Genomic DNA, 24805 nt, shown 5'->3' on the forward strand with positions numbered 1-24805 from the left:
TAAACTGCGCTAATCGATTATAATACAGTTACCTCCATTCAGGGTTGCTTTACTTTGAATGCATGTCTGTCAAGTACAGCAATATTAGTGTGGAGGGTATCTATGAATTCTCTTGAAAAAAAATGATCTCAGCAAATGCTAATCGTAAATGTTCTGTTATCACAACTGGGAACTGTTGATGTTGAAACTTATTCCCCTCTTGTTTACACTGTCTCAAAGTTTATTTTGAAACAGTACAATACAAAATTACATTTGTAAAGCGTCTTTCAAGTCAGGAGGACATCCCAATGCGCTGGACAGTCAGGGATTTGGACCCGAGCTGGGGTCGGGATCGTGGAGGGTAGAAGGGTGGCCGAAGAGGAGGGTCTTGAGACATGCCTTGAAGGAGGCAACTGATGAACTGCTGTGCACAATTGGCTGCTGTGTTTCACCCACAAATATACAGTCAATTTACAGTATATTCTGTGAAGCGCTTTGAGACATCTAGAAGATGTGAAAAGCCCTATATCAAATGCAAGGATTATTATTATGTTTTCCCATGAGAGTCATATGGAGTAAGTGGTTGTTTATTTTTGTTGTGGAAATCAGTCTGTGTAACTTAACGTTTTGTTATTTTACTTGCAGAGATATAGTCTTGAAATCCAAAGCAGGACTTGCAGCTTTGCAGAAATGTCACCCTGGTTTACATCCGGCTCTTGCTATCATACAGGTACAGATCCATGAAAAATGTAACTCGTCTCCTCTGATGGTTGAGTAAAATCTTGGCTCCTCTTAGTCTGCACTAATTCCTATAAGCCTTCAACCTACTCCCAACCAAATACTCTGCATTTATTGACATGCCATTAATTACACCTGCTTTACAGGGTTTCTTCCAAATATGCATTTGGCTCAGTCAATTTAGATCTTTTCTCTCCAGTTCTGCACTCAAGGAGCAAGTCAAATAGCCTGCTTATCTCTTTATTGTCTTTGTCTCAACATTTTTAAACTACTTGACTTTATGGGAATTAATCTGAAAATGAGAGGTCCTAATTGTGGTCTGGGGTGGCCTTCACTTTCTAAGATTTATCAATAACAAAATTACATTTGTATAGCGTCTTCCACGTCGGGCAGATGTCCCAAAGCATTGGACAGTCAGTGTTTCGACCTGAGTTGGGGGGTCTGGATTGGGGAGGGCAGGGGGGAAGGAGGGTAATTGAAAGTACGGTTGAAGAGGAGGGTCTTGAGATGGGTCTTAAAGGAGGCAAGGGAGGTGGCGAGGTCGAGGGCCTGGGATGGAGTTCCAGAGGGTTGGGGCAGAGTGGCTGAAGTCCTGCCCGCCAATGATGGGGTGGAAGACGTGAAGCAGGCTGAGCGGTGGGAGTGGGCAGGTTGGTAGGGGATTAGGAGGTCGCAGAGGTAAGGGGGAGCAAGACCATGGAAGGCTTTGAAGGTGAGAACCAGGATCTTGAACTGTATCCTCTGAGTGATGGGAAGCTAGTGGAGTCGGGCGAGGATGGGATGATAGGATCACGGAGTCTGGTGCGGGAAAGGACACGGGCTGCAGAGTTCTGGATGATATGCAGCCTATGGAGGGAGGAGTTGAGGAGATGGACAGTCAGGGAGTTTGTGCAGTCAAGCCTGGATGTTATGAATGCGTGTATGAGGGTCTTGGCGACCTGCGGCATGAGACAGTGGCAGAGCTGGGTGATGTGCGGAGGTGGAGGAAGGCAGAGCGGGTCAGAGGGGTACAAAGGATAGTTGAGGGTCAAACATTGCCCCAAGGTTCCGGACTGGCGTAGTAATGTGGAGTTCAACAACTTGCATTTATATTGCGCTTTTAATGTGGATAGAGTCCCGGAGCGCTTGACAATGGCGGAGCTTGATGCCGGGCAGTGACTGGACAGGTGACTGTAGACGTGCTGACCTACTTCCAGCACTTTTCCAGCAATGCATGCTGAATATGGGGTGTGAGAGTCGTGCAGATTGGTGTCCCAGTCACCAACAGTCTTAAGAGAAGTGAAATTGGGGTACGATTATGTGAGTTTAATGATCTTGACATGGCTTGAACTTCTACCAATGAGTCAGGCTGGCACTCTATGTTACGCTTGCTAAGATAGACCTTAGAACCCCCCAAAAAATCTATACAAATCGTAGCTGATTGAAGTGTAAAAATTGTTTCACTTAAAGAACAAGAGAGCTAATACTGTATTTTGCCCAGATTATAGATAATAAACTTAAAACTAGCATGTGGTATTGCTTTGCATCTTTGTGACGAGGAGTTGCTTTACGTATTTTCAGCCTTTTGTGCCATACTTTTGCTTATTGATCCTTTATTTTAGGTTACGGATGATCTACCGGAAATTGAGAGAATGTCCGCAGAGGTGAGTTTCAGGAGATTTGTGTTCAAATTTGTTAAAAAAACCCTTTATCCTCACAGTACTTTTTTTTCTTTAAGCAGCTCATTTTGTATTCGATTTATTCCTTATATCCCCCCCCTCATCATCCCACCACTACCCTGTCACGATAATAATAATCCTTGCATTTGATATCACGACATCATGTCTCACGTCTCAAAGCACTTCACAGGATACACTGTAAAGTGTATATTTTGTGGGTGAAACGTGGCAGCTAATTGCGCACAGCAGTATCCCACAAGCACTCGTGGATTGAGTCACCAAATTATAAGTATTTTGGAGCTTTTGCTGGTGAGCAGCTCCAGTGGAGGGAGGCCAGTAAATGGATTAGTGGTGCAGAACTATGAATAGGAATTTTGGGAGCTGCTGATTTCACTTGACGTTGCTTGTTAGCGTTGGTATGCGGTCGCCAGCCCGTTTCTGGTTGCAGTTTCCAATCTTTAAAATGGTTCAGAAACATTCTTCCTCGGGGCTGTCTTTTCTTTGGTTTGTACTGTTCTCTTCAACGTTACAGCTGATCTAAATGGCTGTTATGATTACAATGTACTTCCCTTAATGGTTCTGCAAGTCATACCCTGTGTGAAATTGACAATGTTATTTTATTAGTGCCGAGCACACAATGTACTAATTTTGCTACAAATTAAGAACTAGAATGTAGGAAAATGTTTTCATTGTTTATACACTTTTTAAAACACAATAGTTGCATTGTTTTTTAAACTTTTCATCTAATTGCCTGTGTAAAGTAGCATAAAGCTGAATATGCCACTGTTTTCCTGTTTAATGGTTGGTTAGAAAAAAATAATTAAAATACTAAAATACACCGTGTTCTTTACGGGAAAAGTCAAACAGTTGCCTGTTAATATGAAAATGAGGAACCCAGGCTGCTGCCAATAAAAATGCTTGATTTAATGCTTCAATGTTTATTTATGTTTATTTAAAAATATTTTGAGGAATGTTTCTTTTCTCTCAGGTTGGCTTGAATGTTGTTCGCATCTGTCTGCCTGACTGCAGCGAAGAAGAGGTAAATAATGTTAAAACCCTGCATATTCTGCAAGAGGTCATCCATTTAACGCATTACATATCCACGTTCCCTCCCCCACAAAAACAACAACTTGGATTTATATAGCGCCCTCCATGCCGGATGGTGTCTCAGAGCGCTTCAGAGGAACGGAACCCGGGGCTGAGCCAGAGGGAGGGGGAGGAAGGTGACCAAAGGCGCAGTCGAAAAGAAAGGTCTTCAGCAGAGACCTGAAAATAGGAAGAGAAGAAGCGAAGGGAGTGAGGAAGGGAGTTCCAGAGCCTCGGGGCATAGTGGCCGAGGGTGGAGCGGAGGACTCGGGGGACAAGGAAGAGGCCAGACCCGGAGGAACAAAGGCAACGGGCACTGTGTTGAGGAGAGAGGTGGTCAGAGAGGTAGGCGGATGCGGAGGAGTGGAGGGATTTGAAGACAAGGGTGAGGACCTTGAAGTTGATCCTCTCTGGGACAGGCAGCCAGTGCAGTCTGGCAAGGACTGGGGTAATCGGGGAGCAGAGTTTGGTGCAGGTGAGAATGCGGGCGGCAGAGTTTTGCATAATCTGGATTTTATGGATGGTAGTGGAGGGGAGGCCGACGAGGAGGGCGTTAGAATAGTCCAGCCGAGAGGTGACAAAGGCATGGACCAGGGTTTCAGCGGCTTTCAGAGAGGTATTGGCAGAGACGGGCGATGCGTTGGAGGTGGAAGAAAGTGGTGCTGGTGAGGGACCGGATGTGGGGGAGGAAGGATAATTGGGGGTCGAACCTGACGCCTAGGTTGCGTACGGGTTCAGAGAGTTTTCGGGGGCGATCGGGTAAGTGGAGGAGGTGAGAACCATGAGATTTTAGACGTTGACGAGAGCCAAAGAGTATGGCTTCCGTCTTATCAACGTTCAGCTGAAGCAAATCTGCACTCATCCAGCCCCTGAGGTCTGACAGGCAGGCTGACAGAACATCAGGGGACTGGGGGTCGCAAAGTGAGGTGGAAAAATAGAGTTGGGTGTCGTCTGCGTACATGGGGAAATGTACCCCATGTCTGCGGATGACATCCCCAAGAGGGAGCATGTAGATCAGAAAGAGGAGGGGACCAAGGATGGATCCTTGGGGTACCCCATAGGTAACCGGGTGAGAGCGGGAGGAGAAGCCGTTTGTGCAGATGTACTGCTGGCGGTTTGTGAGGTAGGACTCGAACCAGGCGAGTCCAGTCCCACTGAGGTGGATGACAGAGGAAAGGCGGTGGAGGAGGATGGTGTGACTGGCGGAGAGGTCCAGGAGGACAAGGAGGCAGAGGGAGCCCTGATCACAGATAGAGAGGACTTTCACAAGCGCAGTCTCTGTACTGTGGGCAGGGTGGAAACCGGACTGGAGGGTTTCAAAGAGGGAGTGGGAGGAGAGGTGTGCGCGAAGTTGGTTGGCAACAACGTGTTCTAGGACTTTTGCGAGGAAGGGCAGATTAGAAATAGGGCGGTAGTGGCTGGGGTTTGAGGGATCTAGGGAGGGTTTTTTGAGGAGTGGGATGATGACAGCAGTTTTGAGGGGGGCAGGGACTGATCCCCCGGAGGAGAGGGACCGGTTGATGACGTCAGCCACACCCCGAAAGCCCCATCTCCTCCATCTGTGTTGGGAGATGCACAGAGCAGGTCCTCCAATGCAGGACTTGGTCGGACCACAGTAAAACATGGGAAGCTTGAAAGGCAATACCTGATTGTCGGGCACTTTCACAGTTGCTGCCCCCCTAGCCCTTGTGTTTTTTTTGCGCTTGCCTGGTTCTATGTGGGTTCCAGTATGGTACGATCCAGCGCCTTGGAACGACATCCTGCTGTGAAAGGCGCTACCCAAATGTAATTTGTTGTTTTGTTATGGAACTGATTAGGTTGCTGCGTAAATAATAATGTTAAAATAATCCTTGCATTTGATATATTATTACCACAATTGTATTGTGATACCTTGGTCACTTCTGGCAGGGTGGGTTTAGCTGAAATGATCGTAGGTAGCACACATCCACCAAAGGATACAGTGGTAACATTTGTGTTTGCAAGCACACTACCTTGTCAGATGGCTCATCTAGAAAATGACTTAACAGTAACTTTTCCTTATTATCTGAGAAAGCTGCACAATATTTTTATGTTTTTCATTGCTCCAGTTCTTGGGAGTAACTGAAGGAACTGAAACGATGCAGATAAATCACGCTCAGTTTTGCTATAATATAAATGTTTTTTTTTGGCAGGGTAGTGATTTCTTTTTCATTTTTCTTTTTTTTTTAGGAAGAAAGTATACATGCTCTAGATTGGCACTTTTTATTTGTGTGCAATCTTTCCTGCCACTGTAAAATGTTTAAAAAAAAATTAAGAAAATAATTAATTGGGTCTCTTCCGATCTCGCTGTAAAGCAACTTTTTTAGGCACATGGTTCAGTGTTTTTAAAGAGGTGTTTTGTTTTCTGTTTGGTGGAGCAGCTTGTGGATGAGATCCTGAAACTCAATGAAGACCCTAAAATCCATGGCTTGGTTCTGGATCTTCCCATCGGAGCCCTGAGCGGCAGAGTGATCAACTCTGTGACGCCTGAGAAAGATGTGGACGGGTAGGTTTGTGCTCCTTGCTAATTGGTGCAGTTGTTGCTTCTATCTCACATTTGTTATTTCTCACAATGAACCCTCCCCCAACACTGTGAAACATTTTGAAACAGAAAGTAGAGTTCTGAAATTATCCAATTGCTGATTTTCTCGCCTCTAACTTTCTGGTACTACCTCCTGCCGTATGTTATATTATTGAGGTTTGATGTATTTAATTCGGCTAGTGAAATGCGACTACGGAATCTAATCCAACACTGTTTGTGGGACATTGCTGTGCGTAATTGGCTGCCGCATTTCACTCACAAAATATACAATCAATTCACTTCAGAGTTTATCCTGTGAAGTGTTTTGAGATGTCTCAAGGATGTGATATCAAATGCAAAGATTATTATTATTATTATGAGTATTATAATTATTATTATGTTGGAAATTGACGTGCCAAGGTTGTGGATCAAGTTAACCATGTGTAAACAATACTGATATCCCTTTCTTTGAGTTTGTTTATTTAACCAATGTTAGGTTTCCAGAATAGTTTAATTGGTTGTATATGTTGCAGTGCAGTGGTGTAGGTGGGCTTGGATGCTGTAATGCCAAATGTTGGCTTGCTCATTTTTAGCTACAATTCTTCACACAGTGATGGGAGGAATATTCTGAGTGTTGGTCATTGATCAATTTATGCAATTGTATTGTGATACCTTGGTCACTGGCACAGTGAGTTTAGCTGACCAAAGGATACAGTGGTAACATTTGTGTTTGCAAGCACACTACCTTGTCAGATGGCTCATCTAGAAATGGACTAAGTAACTTTTCCTTGTTATCTGAGAAAACTGCACAATATTTTTCAGTTTTTCATTGCTCCAGTTCTTGGGAGTAACTGAAGGAATTGAAGAGATGCAGATACAATGCACTCAGTTTTGCTATCATATAAATGTTATTTTTGGCCGGTTCGTGATTTTTTTCATTTCTAATTTTTTTTTAAGGAAGTAAGTATACATGCTCTAGATTAGCGCTTTTTATTTGTATACAATATTTCCTGCCGCTGTAAAAGTTTGTTTGTTTATTTAACAAATTTATTTATTTATTTAACAAATGTTAGGTTTCCAGAATAGTTTCATTGGTTGTATATGACCGGAGTCCTGTAGCTCAGTGGTTAGAGCACTCGCTTTGCAGGCGAGGGACCCGAGTTCAATTCCAGGCAGAGGGCGAAACCTTGGGCAAGTTTCCTTACTCCACACAGAGCCTAATAATAATCCCTCAAAAAACAATAATAAATTGGTCATTTTCAATCTACGACTGTTTGTGGGACATTGCTGTGCGCAATTGGCTGCCTCGTTCGCCCACAAATATACAGTCAATTCACTTTGCAGTGTGTTCTGTGAAGCGCTTTGGGACGTCCTCCCGACGTGAAAAGTGCTATATCAAATGCAAGGATTATTATTATTATGTTAGTGCAGTGGTGTAAGTGAGCTTCAGTGCTGTAATGCCTAATGATGGCTTGCGCATTTTTAGCTACGATTCTTCACATGGTGATTGGAGGAATATTCTGAGGGTTAGTCATTGATCAATTATCTCTTTCTCTTCCCCCACCCACAGGATCACAGATGTTAATTTAGGGAGATTGATTCGTGGAGATCTGAGTGAGTGCTTTGTTCCTCCAGCAGCAAGTGCAGTGTTGCAACTATTGGATCAAGCAGGTGAGAGGTTTGTCCTACAATAGAGACTATATTCCTGTGCCTGCTGACAATGTTGGCAGTTATCTATGAAACGTTTCACTTCTTCCCACGATATGCTGGTGATCTTGATCTCTGTACCTCTAACATCTTGCCAAATGATGGGAGTTAACATAAAAACCAAAGCCAATCTTCGCACAGCCATGTCCCATACACTGCTCTGAAGTGAATAACCAATCTTATTTTGGGGATTGTTGGGAGAAACTTGCTTCCCTTTTTGAATAGTGCCATGGGATCCTGTAGCTCAGTGGGTAGAGCACTCGCTTTGCAAGCGAGAGATCTGAGTTCAATTCCAGGCAGAGGGCGAAACCTTGGGCAAGTTTCCTTACTCCACACAGAGCCTAATAATAATCCCTCCAAAACCCAAAACAATAATATATTGGTCATTTTTAATCTACGACTGTCTGTGGGACATTGCTGTGCACAAATGGCTGCCCCGTTCACCCACAAATATACAGTCAATTCACTTTACAGTGTGTTCTGTGAAGTGCTTTGGGACGTCCTCCCGACGTGAAAAGTGCTGTATCAAATGCAAGGATTATTATTATTCTGTGAAGCGCTTTGGGACATCTAGATGACGCGAAAAGCACTATATCAAATGCAAGGATTATTATTCTTATCTTTAACATCCATCTGAACAGGCAGGTGAAGACTCAGTTGAAAGTCTCATCTGCAGGACTGCACCATGACAAAAAGGCACAAACCAGCACAGCAAAGGAGTGTCAACTCCCAAGTAGTGCTTTTGCTGGTGCTGAAGTGTGCACACCTTCTCTATGCACTAACTTTCTTCAGTTGAAGGTCAACAAGACCGAGGCCCTCTTGGTTGGCTCCCGTCAGCACCTCCACACCTCAGGCACTCACAGCATCGCCATCCATGGATGCATACTCCACCTTACTAAGCCAGTCCAGAACCTTGGCGTCTTGTTTTACCCTCAACTATCTTTCCCCCACCTCCACAACATCGCCTGGCTCCCCCACTGTCTCATATCACAGGCCGCCGAAACCCTCACACACACATTCATAACATCCAGGCTTGACTACCCAAACTCCCTGCTTGTCAGCCTCCCCAACTCCTCCCTCCACAGGCTGCAGATCATCCAGAACTCTGCAACCCGTGTCCTCTCCCGCACCAGGCTCCGTGACCCTATCACCCCCATCCTCGCACGATTCTACAGGCTTCCCATCACACAGAGGGTACAGTTCAAGATCCTGGTCCTCATCTTCAAAGCCCTCCATGGTCTTGCTCCCCCCTACCTCTGCAACCTCCTAAAGCCCTACCATCCTGCCCCCTCCCTCCACTGAGCAAGCTCCAGTCTGCTTCACATCCCCCGCCTCGCCCACCTCACCATTAGTGGGCAGGCCTTCTGCCACTCTGCCCCCACCCTCTGGAACTCTATCCCGCAGTCCTTCTGCCTTGTCCCCTCCCTTGCCTCCTTCAAGACCTACCTCAACACCCTCCTCTTCGACCGTGCTTTCGATCACCCCGCCCTCCAGCTCGGGTCCGAAACTCTGACTGTCTAGTGACTTGGGCGTTCTCCCGATGTGGAAGGCATTAAACACATAATGTTGTGGTTGTTCTCCAGCCATTGGAAGAGTTATTTTAGCCAACTAAATAATTGCAAAATTCACATTTAGATCTGGGTTGTCCAATGCGTTAGCCACATGTGGTAAAATTGCATTTTTGATCAGTAAATAAAAAAGAGTAATTGACACTGTCATTGGGCACGAGATCTCAAATACTCATATTCACACCGTGTATGCACATGTAGTTCGATCTTTTTGTGCATTTGTTGGTAAAAACAGTGAGACGAAACACAGTGTTTTGATTGTCGCTTGTGCTTTACTTCCTTGCTTACTACAATTGCTCCGGGACGTTACCCCGAAGGGCTCTATGTAAACGCACGTTGTTTGTTATAACTAATTAATTATTGGTTATCTGCTAAAATGGTGTGTAACATAACAGGTTTCAGCACCATGGACACACCAGCAATACTGTATGGGAGCTCAACCAATTGGAATAACCTCAGCTCGACCACTTGGAGTAACCTCTCCAGGCCAGCAGAAGAAAGCAAGCCCAGCCAATAACTAGCAGCTCCAACATGGCAAAGAGCAAGCAGCTGCCAAATGCGTAGATGATAATATTCTGACAAACTCTCAGGTTAACTTAAATAAAACGCGAAATACCTCAGTTGCTGGAAATCCGAAATCTCAGATATATTGATTGCTGATAAACTTAGTTGGAAGAGTTCACAGCCTGATGTATTGACTTAGTGTGTTCTATGTATGAATTTGTTGTAGCCATCTAAACCTATTTGCAAAATGCATGTACGAGCAGATCCCTAACCTAAACTGCTAATGGCAAACTAAATTACAACGTCTAGGGAATTTTGCTCTTTAATTCTAATGAACATGTAACATGTAATCTTCGATTGAGGTCTGCTTGCCTTCTCTCTCAAGGTGGGGTGAACATCAGTTGCAAAGTTAAAACAGTTAACAGATTGGGGATGGTGGTGAGCTGGAAAAGTGGCTTGCTGAAATGCCCAGTGACCTGTGGCAGTGCCCTTGAGTATTTTTCACTGTACTGAGAAGGCATTGGCTTCCCAGAGGAGACTGCTAATTCTCCAGTGCAATTTGAAAGCTGAGTGCTTGTTGGCACTTGGGGCAGAGTCATCGGTATCACTGAGCGACTCATCTGATAATGTTCTGGAATTGAATCTGTTGGGTAATTTTAAGGTCTCTGTAGTTCGCGGTATGGTTTTATTTACCTCTGTCTCTGATGTGGATAGGCCCGTCAGGGCCTTCAACTATTGCCCATCCCTGATTGCCCTGAGAAGGTGGTGGAGTCTTTCTCCTTAAACCACTGCAGTCGTTATGGTGGTGGTGCTCCTTGGCTGGCGAGTGCCAGAATATTGACTTACTGGCAATTTAAAGATGTATAAATCTATCCAAGCTAGGATGGAAAGTAACTTGCACGTATCGCTGTTTGACCTTTATTCTACATAAACATTTTACTGCCCAGAATTGTAATGATCTACGAGTACTCATTAGCCGTATCTATGAATGTGCTTCCATTTCCACTATTGCCTTCTGTGTCATTTCTGTGTTATTTCTGATTTTGTTTTCACAGACGTGCTCACTGTTGGAAAGAAGGTCTTGATTATTGGAGCTACTGGGTCATTGGAAGCAGCCTTGCAGGCACTACTGAAGAAGAAGGGGATGATCACGATAAGCAGCCAGTGGCTGAGCAAAAACCTCAAAGAACTGGTGAGAGCCAAACTAATACTGAGTCAGATATCTGAACCAGGATTAAATAGTTTGAAATTCAAGCTTTTCGTTTCTCTGCTACTATCCCCCTGATCCAATACAGTAGAATCATGTTCTAACATTCTGACCTGTGCTTTAATGAAAGCTGGTCACACTACATATCCAGTGAAGATTGCTGAGATATGGAGAGTGACCAAGGTCTGGAGCCTGTTTTGCTTTGCTGTTATTTTCAAGGATCTCATCCTGTGGCAGGTGGAAGCCCATAATAATTGTCTTCTGTTGCTCTTTTGCCCAGCTGTCTGATTTGTGTCCTATCCTGTAAATTTGAATTTGATTGCACCTGCACTGTGTCAGAGCTATCTGCAGATGGCAGCAAAATATACCAGTTCAGCTTGCTGGTACTGCCATACTTTTACAGCTGTATATGTGATTTTCATAGTGCTGTATCTTAGATTTTTAAATTTATTTCTGAATGCATTCCAGAATTCAAATGATGTATCCTAGTTACTGCATTGAATGAAGTTGCAAGAAAAATTGTGCAGTCAGTGCGGGTTTGCGTATTGGTCTTGCATTTTAAATGGGTCCTTGGTAAATTTTATAGCAATAATAATAATTCTTGCATTTGATATAGCACCTTATCACGTCATTGAGACATCTTAAAGCGCTTCACAGAATATATTATAAAGTGGATTGACTGTTATTTTGTGGGTGAAATTTTCTGTTCTGGGTGGATTTTTCAACACTTTCTAGACATTATATTCAGACCTACACATTTTGAGTGCATAATGGTTTCTGACCTTGGAGTACACCTGAATGAGACAGTAATGAATCGACTATTGTCAGAGGGAGTGAGCGTGGCTGTAAGGAAAGAATGTGCATGACTGAACAGTGTTCGAGGTCTTTGCAGAATAAATGAGCTTTTGTGCATGTGGAACTTACTGGACATGTATTAGCTTTCACAGGGTGGGGGGGAGGGGGGAGATTTTAAAGGAAATTGGAAATTGGTTGAAATTATAGGAAACCAGGAACCTTGATCTGGATGGAGTTAACTATCTGGGTCCCTCTGAGATCCTTGCATAAAGAATTGCAGTACAAATCTCTGGAAATTATATTGACCTTGTGCAGTCTGATGAGCATGGTCTGACTCTACCTGGAGTACTGGATACAATCTGGTTGTCATATTACAGTATGGGTATCTTGGTTATGGAGAGATTACAGAAAAGGATGATTTAACTAATAGCTGGAGTTAAGCACCTGATTTATGAGGCAAGGCTACAGAAGCTAATCTTCACACTGAAAAGAAGGTTGTCCCTTTTTTGCATTTCCTCATGAATAGTGGTTTTCACTAGACTTGATTATAATATACACATATCCCCTTTATATCTGTCTGGTCCCAATTCCTAAAATATTATAGTTCACCATTTCCCCAGCCTTGCAATCCTCACCATGTCCTGATGTTTTCTTGGCAGACGGATGTCTGACACAGGCAGAAACCCATTATCATGCTTAAGAGTATCCAGACCAAGCTGAGATTTCCGTGCATCCCATCTACACATGGGAGTTCCAGATATAGATTGTTTGAATGGAATGTGCACTCTCTCCCTTGCTTACCTAACTCCGGAAAGTATTTGGCCCAGTTGGCAAGAGCCAAGACTTGGGGAACACAGAGTGTGTGTTGGGGTACTGCTGCAGTCTGACCAGCTAAAACCGCATAGCTTGCCATTGATATTGCTGTCTGGCAAGCTTTTCTGTTGCTTGTCCAGCTAGGACCACGCTTCCCTTGGCCTGCAAGGTTAACAGGAGCTGAGTAGGACGACTCCTTACCCCCGGTCCTGATGATGAGACAGGCTGGCTGTGCTGTCATCAGCAGTGCCCTGGAATTCTGCAAAACCACCTGCCTCAGGAATCGGATTAGAGACCGGTACAGTGGCCTGGTTCGATTCTGCCATTCCATTGCAAAGCATCTCTCCTTGGAGCCAGTTCAGCTCAAAGGAGACTCTGAACTATGTACTGATCTAACTCCTTGATTAGTTTTAATACATTGCCTCCATTGGCAAACTGTTCAGTACCATCTGCACAGATCTGTTCAAACTCTGCGCAGCACCTTCAAAAAATATGTACATTTGGTCACTCAATCCACGACTGTTTGTGGGACAGTGCTATACACAAATGGCTCCTGCTTTTCGCCTACAAAATATATACGGTCAATTCACTGTAGAGTATATTCGTGAAGCGCTTTGAGAAGTCTCAACAACATGATAAGGTGCTATATCAAACGCAAGGATTATTATTATATTGTTATCTGAACTGTTCCATTCACTTTCCATGAGCCCTTCTGGATTTGGCCTCAGTCACCCTTCCTGGTATGGCCGTTTCCGCAGTGTATTACCTTTCGTGAAAATAAATCCTTCCTGGTGTCTTTCCGAAACATATTCTTCACAACGCAGAATCTGTGCCCTCTTTACCTTTGTATAGCTGAAAGTACAATTCTGGGTTTACTTTCTCTATCCTGTTAAGCATCTTAAGGTCCTTACTGAAACCTCTCTTTTTGAGGCTGTTGAGCCTTAGTTTATCATCCTCTTAACAATGAGAATCAGTCTTCTCTGTGCTGTCTTCTCTACTGCCTCTTAGGGCTGAGTGGTCTTCTGTAATTTAATGCATTAATTTTGCCAAACCAAAAAAAATTAACATGTAACAATAGAACTGTATAATTAGTTCTCCAGGATGAATTCTGGCATAAAAATCATCATCTTAAACTTGTATTGTTGGCCATAGTCTGTCCAATTTCCTCACTTGTGAATTATAAGGTCAGGAATATGAATTGCATCCTAACTATTTCAACAGCTGCACATAGTCTTAGAATGTTAGTATTCGGATATTATAAACTCTGGATTGTTTTCCTCCTCTCCAATTTTCTACCCTTCTCTGTGTGAGGTGCTGAGTCGAGCCAAGGTGTATTTCCACAGAGACTTGCCTGACCTCTGCTACCTTACCCATGTGGCCATGCTTCATGTCTGAGCTAAAAAGCCATTCATGATGCTAGGTTATTCAATCGTGGGGATTGAGAGAGGTTAGAACTAAGCCTGATCCAATTCTCACTGGTTTAGCCTTCAGACTATTGTCTTAAAAGGGTTAGGCAGCATTTTGGAACATTCTTAAATTCAGTAACTTGAAACTTATTTTGTGGTCATTTTTAGAGACAAATTGTTAGTATGTTTATAATGAAGCAATTTATGGAGTGGCAAGTCTTTCTTAGTTGGGTCAAAGCTCTTGGATATGGAGAAGTGATATCTGAAATCTGGAAAGTATGTTTCATGCAAATTCCAACCATCTAGAATGCTGTAAGTAATTATTAAAGAAAGCTGGCATTCTCCAAGCATGGATGATACATGGCGAGGGAATTTCTGCATTTATATTATGGCTTGATGATGAGAGTCCCTTGAAGTTGAACAAGCAGTTTTCTATGCTGAAGTGTGTGTGTGTAGATGAGCATACAAATGGTTTTGTTAAAGTGAATTTGAGAAATAAAAGGTAGAGCACAGTATCAATAATACTTCAAACCTGCTGCTGAAGCCTTGGGGATCCTTCCTGTAAAACAAGGTCATTTATTTTTACTTCTGACATTATTGTATAATTAAAGCATCCATATTGTAGTGCAAATGGCACCAGTTTGCCATTTTCTGTCGAGCGAATAATTATTAATTGACCTTAAATCTACTACCCTAATTTTTTAAAAATGCTTCTAATGTGCTGCATCTAGTTGTGCAAAAAAATATTGTTTGTATGAGTAATTGAAATTTGATCAATGTTTGTAATCGAGTTAGACACACCAGATCCATGCAGGTATGGAGTCCTGTAGCTCAATGGTTAGAGCACTCGAGCAAAAAACCTGGCTTCAGTTCGCAGCAGGGCGAAATGTTGGGCAAGTTTCCTTTCACCACTTGCCTCTGTTTACCTAGCAGTAAGTAGGAACCTGGTTGTTAGTCGATTGGCGGATTGTTTTTCCGGAGGTAATAATTCCTTTAAAAAAATGTAATAATAAATTGGTTGCTTAAGTCCACGACTGTTTGTGTGACACTGCTGTGTGCAGTTGACTGCTGCTTTTCGTCCACAAAATAAACAGTCAATTCACTTTACAGTGTATTCTATGAAGCACTTTGAGACGACTCGAAAGACGTGATAAGGTGCTCTATCAAACATAAGGATTATTATTATTATATATGTTTGAAAGACACACAGATACCTGGATAGTAGAGCTGAGGAAAGCCAGCACATTTAGATAAAAATATGTATCAACATCTTTAAACTGGTGGAACAAGCTTGATGGGCTGAATGGCCTCCCCCTCCTGTTCCTATAATTTTTAATGATGTTTCTGAGCTATTTATTTGACTAAGATTGATTGTAAAGGTATGCATTATATTTGGTGACTTTCTTTATAGGACAATTGACACAGACAGATAAGGATGTTCTTTAAAAAACCTGAATGAATTTTTAAGTGTTGGGAAATGTCACAAAATTCTAATTTTGGACACCAGTATCTGAATTGAGCACTTCAGAGTACTTTACTACCACACCCATTCCGTCTCCCTCACCCATCCCGCCCTCAGCTCCTGCCATGGCCCCTTTCCTACATTCATTTGCCCCCATCTCTCCTTCCTCCCTCTCATCCACCATCACCACAATGAAATCCACCACCTGGTGCCTCGACCCCCTCCCCACCCAACTGCTGATCACCCAGCTCTCCCTCCTCTGCCCACTGCTGGCAGACACTAGTAACCAGTCTCACTCATCAGGATCAGTCCCATTCCCCCTCAAAAATGCGGTCATCACTGCCCTCCTTATATAAAAAAAACTACCCTCGATCCCTCCAACCTCAGCCACTACCTCCCTACTCAAACCTGCCCTTCCTGGCCAAAGCTCTGGAATGTGTTGTTGCCAACTAACTTTGTGCACATCCCTCCCTCCACACCCTACTCAAACCCCTCCAGTCCGGTTTCCACCCTGCCCACAGTACAGAGACAGCGCTCGTGAAAGTCACAAACGATATCCTCTATATCTGTGACCAGGGCTCACTCTGCTTCCTCGTCTTCCTGGACCTCTCCACCGCATTAGACAGTCGATCACGCCATCCTGCTCCACCGCCTCTCCTTCAACATCCACCTTAGTGGGACTGCACTCACTTGCTTCGAGTCCTACCTTTCAAACCGCCAGCACTACATTTCTGCAAATGGCTTTACTTCTCACTTCCACTTGGTCACCTGCGGAGTACCCCAAGGATTCATCCTTGGCCCCCTTCTCTTCCTCATCTATATGCTCCTTCTCGTGATGTCTCCGCAGACACGGTGCTAACTTGCACATGCATGCGGATGACACTCAACTCTTACTTTTCCACCTCCAGTTGTGATCCCCAGGCCCCTGATGTTCTGTCAGCTTGTCTGTCGGACATCAAGAGCTGGATGAGCGCAAATTTCCTGCAGTCAACAAGACGGAAGCCATACTCTTTGGCTCCCGTCAACATCTTCTATCCCACGATTCCGACCTCCTCAACCTACCTGACCTGTCCTTAAAACTCTTCGAACTCGTGCGCAACTTAGGCATCAGGTTCAATCCCCAGTTATCCTTCCTCCCCATATCTGGTCCTTGACCAGCACCGCTTTCTTCCACCTCTGCCACATTGGCTGTCTCCGCTAATACCTCTCCCCAAAACATGACAAAATCCTTGTCCATGCCTTTGTCACCTCTCGGCTGGACAACTCTAATGCCCTCCTCGCCGGTCTACCGTCCTCCACTATTTACAAAATTCAGCTCATTCAAAACTCTGCCGACCGCATTCTCACCCACACCAAACTCCGCACCCCGATTACTCCAGTCCTTGCCAAACTCCACTGGCTTCCTGTCACAGAGCAGATCGACTTCAAGATCCTCACTCTAGTATTTGAATCTCTCTATTCCTTGGCTCCCCCCAATCACTCTAACTGCCTTTCTCCCCACAGCAGTACCCGCTGCCTCCGCTCTACTGGTTCCGGCCTCCTCCGCATCCCCCGAATCCTCCGTTCCACTATCAGTGGCCGTGCCTTCAGCCACTACACCCAGAAACTTTGGAACTTCCTCCCTCAACCCCTTCGCCTCACTCCATCCCTCCCCATCTTCAGGTCGCGCCTGAAGACCTTCCTCTTCAACAGAGCGTATGGTCACCTTCCCCCTCTCACTGGTTCGGCCTCAGGCTCCGCCATTGTTAAACACTTCGGGACATCGCCCAGTGTGGAGGGCTTTATGCACATTGTTGTTGTTCAGATTCAGCATGACTAGCCACATGACAGAAATTACAAAGGAAAATAAGAGGGCATTCAGCCTATTGACCCTATTCCACCAGTGTTAGATATTGATAGATCTTAATAAGCACTTTGAGACATTTCCTTTATACTCTTCCAATCAGAGAAAAGCCATCCTTGCTGCATCAGCCTTCCTGAGACCCCTGAGAGAGATTATCAATTCAGTGCTGAATTAAGGGCATTTTTGTGTTGTGAACTCACAGGCATGAGGATGAGAGCAGCTGCTGACTTGAAACCTTTATTTCTTTCTGCATGATGTTCCTATTTTTTGGGTCAGCCAGGTGGGAAAGCTGTTACCATGCTTAAGAGTATGCAAACCAGACTGAGAGATCCAGATACCCATGTCACCTACACATGGAGATTTCCTTTTGTCTGAAATGAATGTGCCTATTTGGTGCAGGTTGGAGTGAGGCAAGGCTTGGGGCACACAAAGTGTGCATTGGGAATGGCTGGGTACCAGCTGAAACTATACATTTAGTCTGGGATCAGTTCATCTTTGAGACTCTGTATGGGGCCGGGGGAAGTTGGAGAAGCATATATTGAGACCTGTTAGGGTTGCACCTCCTGCCGGTGGATCATAAAATTACAATAATGCACAAGTCTGGCTATACTTTTTTTTCTAAACTCCCAATTTTCTCTCTCCTCGAGCTGAAGTTTCACCAAGTGCTTTTCTGCTTTTCTCAAGTGCCTATAGTTCACGTGTGAGTTTTGACAGTAAATGTCAATAAAATATTTGACCGAGGAGTGTGGGGATCGGGGGAGATGGATGCAGCCTGAACCTGCACCTTCTAGTGGGTTGCCTCAGTAACCATCAGGAAAGAGAAGGTTGGCTGATTTTTGTTTTCTTAAAAACCCTTCTGAACCCAGAGGAACTTAGTCCAATCGTGCCAACTTCACTCCGACTCTGGCTACTGGGTTCCATTAACTGAGCTCAGACTGATTTGAACCTATGGCTTTCAATCTGTACGGCCCAGTGCCTTTACTGCTGGGCCACCAGAGTTCCTATGGTCTCGTTGATGTGATTAGGAAAAATACTAATGGTGATGAGAGGTGAGGAAAGGGGCATTTAATCAACTAATTAGCAACAGACCTCAGCAGTTTTATAATTTAAAGCACACAGGAAAAACTAATCTGATTTAGAGAACTACATTGCGGAGAGGTTATGGAATGTGAAGATTTAATTTCTCATTTGTGTGTTTTGTATCTTGGCTGTCTAATCTGTCATGACATTTTAATTTGGGGGGAGGGTGTGGTGAAGAGACCAGCATCTGCTAATAATTTATATTATTGCTTTGGCTTAAACACAAGCTAACCATCTGGAGCCGAAATTAAATCTTCCAATCTTCCATCCTTGGAAGTTACAGATTCCAGTAACCACTATACAGTATGAAGCAAGAACTGCACATAAAAGTTGTGTTTGTTACCCTTGTATTTCAAAACGCGCTAGTAACCATTAGCTGAACAATTTATAATATAATCTTGATTTGATTGTCCAACAGAAACTGATTGGTCTCATTTTCATATCTTGAGTCAGAAGGTTGTATGTTCAAGACTCCCTTTGGGATTTAAAGTCCAGGTTGACACTCCAATTGTCGGAGATGCCATCCTTTGGATGAGGAGTTAACACAAGGCCTGGTTTGCCTGTTTGTGTGGAGCTTAAAGATCCCATGGCACTGTACAAAAAGAGAAGGAAAACCAACAATCATCCAGATAAAATTGTTCACTTACTTTGTGGCTGTTTATGGGACATTGCTGTGCACAAATTATCTGCCACGTTCACCTACAAAATAGTCGCACTTTATATTACATTCTGTAAAGTGTTTTAAGATGTCCTCTTGAAGTGAAAGGCGTTATAACAAATACAAATATTATTTTAAGTTTTGAATTTTTTGCAATTATTATAGTGCTAACCAAATTAAGAATGTTAATCATAAGCACTCAACAATCTGCTAAATAAAATAATATCTATTTTGCCTTATCAAGTCATCAAAATATTTCAAAGAGCTTCGCAGAATGTTAGTGTGAAGTTTGGTTTCTGTATTAGTGGGTGATCTACATAAAAAAAACACCTGATTCCATCATGCAGGTACATATTTGTTCAGATATGAACAGGGGAGCATATTGAGTCTTTTTGAAATGTCTTTAACCCACTGGAGTTATACAATACAATATTACATCTATAGAGCGCCTTTCACACAGGGAGGGACGTCCCAGGGCTCTGGACAGTCAGGGATTTGGACCCGAGCTAAGTGTCGGGATCAGGGAGGGTCGCCGGGTGGCCAAAGGCGCGGTCGAAGAGGAGGGTTTTGAGACGGGCCTTGAAGGAGACAAGGGAGGGAGTGAGACAAAGGGAATGTGGGATGGAATTCCATAGGGTGGGGGCAGAAAAGCTTGGGGTGGGCCGGACGGGGGAGCTATATTCATGGTTTGGATGAGGTGAGTGGATCTGTTTTTTTTAAAAAAAACTACAATGCATTACGTTTATACAGCACAACGGCTTTCTGAAGTTGTTATGCTGCTCTCTGTTCTGACTGGGCAGTGTTTACAGCAGCTGGACCCACATTGCTGTATCGCTTGATAGGCCCGGCCAGATGGACATGGGAACATTCCTGTGTATCGTCTACGTAAACAGCTTTGTTCCAGACCAGTTGCAGTTATTTTTTTTTACCGCTGTACCAAGAGTTTCTCGGGTTGCACTGTAGCGCGTCCCCAACAGCCAGCAGAGTAGCCCTATTATCACTTACTGTCCTTGACTGTAGAGAGAAAAAGAACAATAAGATACCATCAGAGACACTGCTACCTGGGCGTTTTGAATTTGCAGCTTTCACAGGAGAGTAAAGAAAGCGGAGAAAGAAAATACGTAAAATGTGAAGAGATTATTTTGTTTGTGGGGGGAGGGGTAAAGGATGGAGTGTGGGGGTGTGGAGAGTGAGGGAGCGAAAGAGAAGGGATGGGCACCAATTTCTTAAATGTTGAAGTTGTACAATGGAATGTTTTTTTTCTCATGGTGATCTTCTAAACACTCTTAAATATGCTTGATGTTCCCTCCGGGGCTCATTTGCACTGGTGTAAATCTCCCTCCTTGATATGAAACATCCAGTGGGAATGAGTGTGGGAACACTGCTGGGGGTGGCTTGTTGCTACACCACACTCTAAGTTGGCATGCTCACAAAGTAGCAACTGGAATTCTTTCAGAGCAATGGGGGGGGAGCGGTGGGGGCAGAGGAGAAGATGGTTGGCGATCATATCTGTGCCATCTCCCTGCCTCTAAAAAGCACGTCCTTGTATCTTCTGTTTGCTGTGAGACCAATCTGGGAGAGAGCTGAAATAAGTTGAACGACATGGAACAGACATAGGGGTTTTGGAGCGAGGGTGAGAGCAACAGGAAAATACACTCTGAATGCAATTGTTTTTGTTCAGTGCATTGAATTCCAGGGATCAACCATTGATGGATGCCTTTCTGTTCCTGAGCCACTTAACTCGCATGTATATTGCAGCCACTAGGTGATGCTGCAATAACAGTCACAATTGATTTTTTTAAAATATCCTTGCATTTGAATAACTCCTTTCATGTCAGCAGCACATCAGAGTGCTTCAGAGGATATATTCTGAAGTGTAGTGACTGCATATTTTCTAGGCGAATGCAGCAAATTTGCACACAGTAGAATCCCACAAACAGCCACAAAGTGAATGGCCAATTTTATCTGAACCAGAAATCGGACACTGGGCAAAACTCTTCTCTTTTTGAATATTTTCATGGGATCTTCATCATCCACCTGAACAGACATGTGGGACCTCAGTTTAACAGCAGAAGGATACTGCCACTAACAAGGAAGCACATCCCCAGCACTGTACTGGAGTGTCAACCTTGAGTGTGAGCTCCAAGTCCCAACACTGGGATTAAATCCACAACCATCTGAGAGGTGAGAGTGCTACCAACTGAGGCAGGCATTAAAGGGAGGGAACTGGACAATAATGTCCAATGATTGATGCTCAAGTGCCAATGTTTGTACGTTTATGCTGAGCTCCAAATGCAGTAGAAGTCCAACTGCTTCTCCCTGATCTCTGAGTCTGGTAATCGTTCCAAATCTTTATATTTCCTCAACATTCCAAAAATCCCAACTCTATAGGATGGAAGAAAATTGTGATAATCTTTACTTTGGGTATAGCACTTTTCACGACAGAAGGACATCCCAAAATGCTTCACAGGTAACATTCTAAAGTGCAGTGACTGTTTTGTGGGCGAACACAGCAGCCAGTTTGCACACAGTAATGTCCCATAAACTGCTATGGAGTGAACTTCCAATTTTTATTTGGGGGATTGTTGGCCACAACTCCAGAAGAAACTCTTCTAAAATAGTGTCACGGGATCTTTAATGTCTCATCTGAAGGATGGCACCTCCGACAATTCAGCACACCCCCAGCACTACATTGGAGTGTCAGCTTAGCCTACGTGAGTTCCAAGTCCCAATGTGGGAATTGAACCCACAGCCTTCAGACTCGGAGGCGAGAGTGCTTGAGCTGAGCTACTCTTGACACAAATAGTAAGATATGGCTACAATGATCTAGGGTAAATGGAACATGTATAATAGAAAAAATTAAACCTGCAGGTTCATTTATTATAAGGTGCTTGGTTTGATGCTGAAAATCGTTTTGTATAGAAGAGCAAGTCATTCAAAGAAAGGTGAGTTGTATTCATTATCGCATTTCGTTATCTGTAGTAAATTAAACTTTTTTTTGTTATAGGTCCATCAGACTGATCTAATAGTGATAACGACTCCAGAACCAGAGGGAATTCTAGCAGAGTGGATAAAAACTGGTTCAACCATAGTTACCTATGATCAGATGCTTTTATCAGGTAAATTATCCATTCTTTAATATTTTGGAAGTACAAAGCTGTTGCAATGGTTAGAATTGAACATGTCGATCTCCTTGCTCTTTGAAATAGTGCCAAGGATCTTTAATCCACCTGGACATGTGGGCGAGACTGTGATTTACCATGTCATCTGAAGGATGTCTAATCAATCAGTCCTAGTACTATATTAATACTAGCATTGATTGAGGTCAGCCTTGGTTTATGAAGGATAGAGGCTTGAAAGGGTAAGGGGATAATACAGGATAGTAGAATTGAATGAACACCTTGTTCTGAGAGCCAGACGCTTCTGTAACTTACTATGATTATGATTAACATTAATTTAACATCACCAACAACAACAAATTGCATTTATACAACACCTATCACATTGGGAGGAATCCCAAGGCGCTGAACCTTAGATAATAAGAGTCAGAGAGTTTGGATTATTCAGAATAAAATGCATTACCATGATAGCAGAGTTAATGTGGTGGAGGAATAATGTGCTGAATAGTCTTTTGTTTGCATTTGACTTTTTTTCTACCTCTCCTGGCTTGGAGTCAAGCTCCACCACTGTTAAATGCTCTGGGATATGACCCCTCATTAAGTGTGCCATATAACTGCAAGTTGTTGCTGATGCTTTTGTTGTTTCTAGTGTTTGTATTGCAGTCTTTCTAAGACGATGTAAGTATTTCATTTAGCACAAGTAATAATGGTGTTTTACACATTGTCACACTTCTTATGCAGAAAGGGCACCTAAGCTTGTTTTTTCCCTTCAATAGTGCAAATATCAATTGACCTGTGCAAGTTTGAGCTTTGCTTGGTGATAAAACATTTTTGATATGCCCATTACCGAACAATCTTATAGCTGCATGTTAGACAAATGTGCTGTGTTTTTTAATTGGTCATAAATCCTTACACAAGGTAAATGTTCGTTATACTTGTGCTTTGGGCACTTTCATATGTAAACCCCATATGTAAAAAGTTTCTCAGTTTTGTCTGTAAAGCAGACCCATGGAGTAATCCGCAAGCTTAAACAATGCAGGACAGTCTGGATCTGACAGCTAAGATGGGTTTGACATTTTTGTGGTTCAGACTATCCTCAAAAAAGAATGAAATTAAACCGCAAAATTGAATACCTTTTGTTCATGTGACTACTGCATAGTATCAAAGTTTTCAGGGATCAGAAGTGTGTGGTTCTCTCATTTGACTGATGGTCTATTCATTTGTATGACTCAAAGAGCAAGTCCACACAGAACTCGGTCAATAGTGCACTTGCTTCTGAGTCAAAACGCGAGTTAAAGCCCCACATCGGGACTGTGAATTTGTGATCCAGACTGACACTCCAATGCAGTATTGGGGTAGCACAAAAATAATAATAATAATTTGGTCACTCAATCCACGAGTGTTTGTGGGAAACTGAGTGTTCAATTGGCTGCCGTGTTTCGTCCCACAAAATATACAGTCAATTCACTTTACAGTATATCCTGTGAAGCTCTTTGAGACATCTTGAAGACATGATAAGGCACTATATCAAATACAAAGATTATTATGTCAGCTGCTCAATCCTATTCTCCTGCCTCAACTCTCTGCTGTTCAGATTCCAGACTACTTCTCGTTTCTTCCGTCTTAACAATGGTAGCTGAGCCTTCAGTCTAGTACAAAGTCCCTGTCCTTTTTGTACTCCCCTGTCCACAGTATTGAACAGCATAAACAATCCACAATGTGAATACTGTTTTTAAAATTCTTAAGATGGGAAATGTGAAAAATATTTTATAGTTTCCAGATCTCAAGTGAGTATGATATGAAATATCCTGTGGTCTAATTGAATGTAATAATAAACCAAACTGAAATGCAATAAGCAGCGAGAACACCACTGTCAGTAGTTTTTCCTTTAAAGCAAAGCGGAGTTTGTATTACAAGTGGAGGACACAACTGCTCTAATAATGCTTGTGGGTTTCTCCAGTCAGTAACTGAGCTGTGCAGAGCAATGTTACCACTTGCATTAGCAATAGAACTTGGATTTGCCCCTGTAAATTCCTCCAAATGGAAGGTGCTTCCTCCACATGTTTAAAACTCATTGTGCCCAAGACTATTGAAAGAAGAGATGGGATAACTGGGAATGGATCTTAAGGCTTTGTTACAAAAAGGGACTCCCAGAATTGAAACTGGTTCGGGGTGGGCAGGGGAGAGAGGTTAAGAGGAAACGATCTAGATTTTCCAATCCTGCGAAGAATGAATATTGTCAATGCAAACAGGTTGTTTAGCTTGGACTGCGGGCACAGAACTTGGGGGAAAAAGAGTTTAGGAGAATTTTNACACTCACCGAGTTGTTGGGAAGAGGCATGTCACCTGCCAAATTAGGTAGACCGTAGTATTAAAGATAGAGGCTTGAGAGGGTATGGGGATAAGCCACGAGAGTGGGAATGAATGAATACCTTGCTCGGAGAGAGGCATTTTGGGGGACATTCCTATGCTCAAATTGGCTGCCATGTTTGTCCGCAAAAATACATAGTCACTTCACTTTGAATAGCTGTTTTTATAATGAACCCCAGTGCAGCTTAATTAGATGGATGGCAAAGTGCCATAAATGTTAGAACAAGTGAATGATGTTGGGTGTACATCAGGTACTTGGTTCTGAATGGTTAA

The 24805-nt window shown here is 43.3% G+C and overlaps 1 protein-coding gene across 1 annotated transcript in view; it reads left to right on the forward strand.

Moving 5' to 3' along the window:
* Positions 1-686: 686 nt before the first annotated feature.
* mthfd1l (methylenetetrahydrofolate dehydrogenase (NADP+ dependent) 1 like) overlaps positions 687-24805 on the forward strand; it is a 127817-nt gene continuing 103698 nt past the window's right edge. The window contains exons 1-7 of the mRNA XM_007894417.2: positions 687-709; positions 2319-2360; positions 3364-3414; positions 5861-5985; positions 7571-7671; positions 10835-10971; positions 22051-22162. Coding sequence (XP_007892608.1) covers positions 2349-2360; positions 3364-3414; positions 5861-5985; positions 7571-7671; positions 10835-10971; positions 22051-22162 — 538 coding nt within the window. The 5' untranslated portion in view covers positions 687-709; positions 2319-2348. The remainder of the gene's footprint in view (positions 710-2318; positions 2361-3363; positions 3415-5860; positions 5986-7570; positions 7672-10834; positions 10972-22050; positions 22163-24805) is intronic.

Source organism: Callorhinchus milii, unplaced genomic scaffold, assembly GCF_018977255.1.
Source record: "Callorhinchus milii isolate IMCB2004 unplaced genomic scaffold, IMCB_Cmil_1.0 Scaffold3, whole genome shotgun sequence".
Lineage (NCBI taxonomy): Eukaryota > Metazoa > Chordata > Chondrichthyes > Chimaeriformes > Callorhinchidae > Callorhinchus > Callorhinchus milii.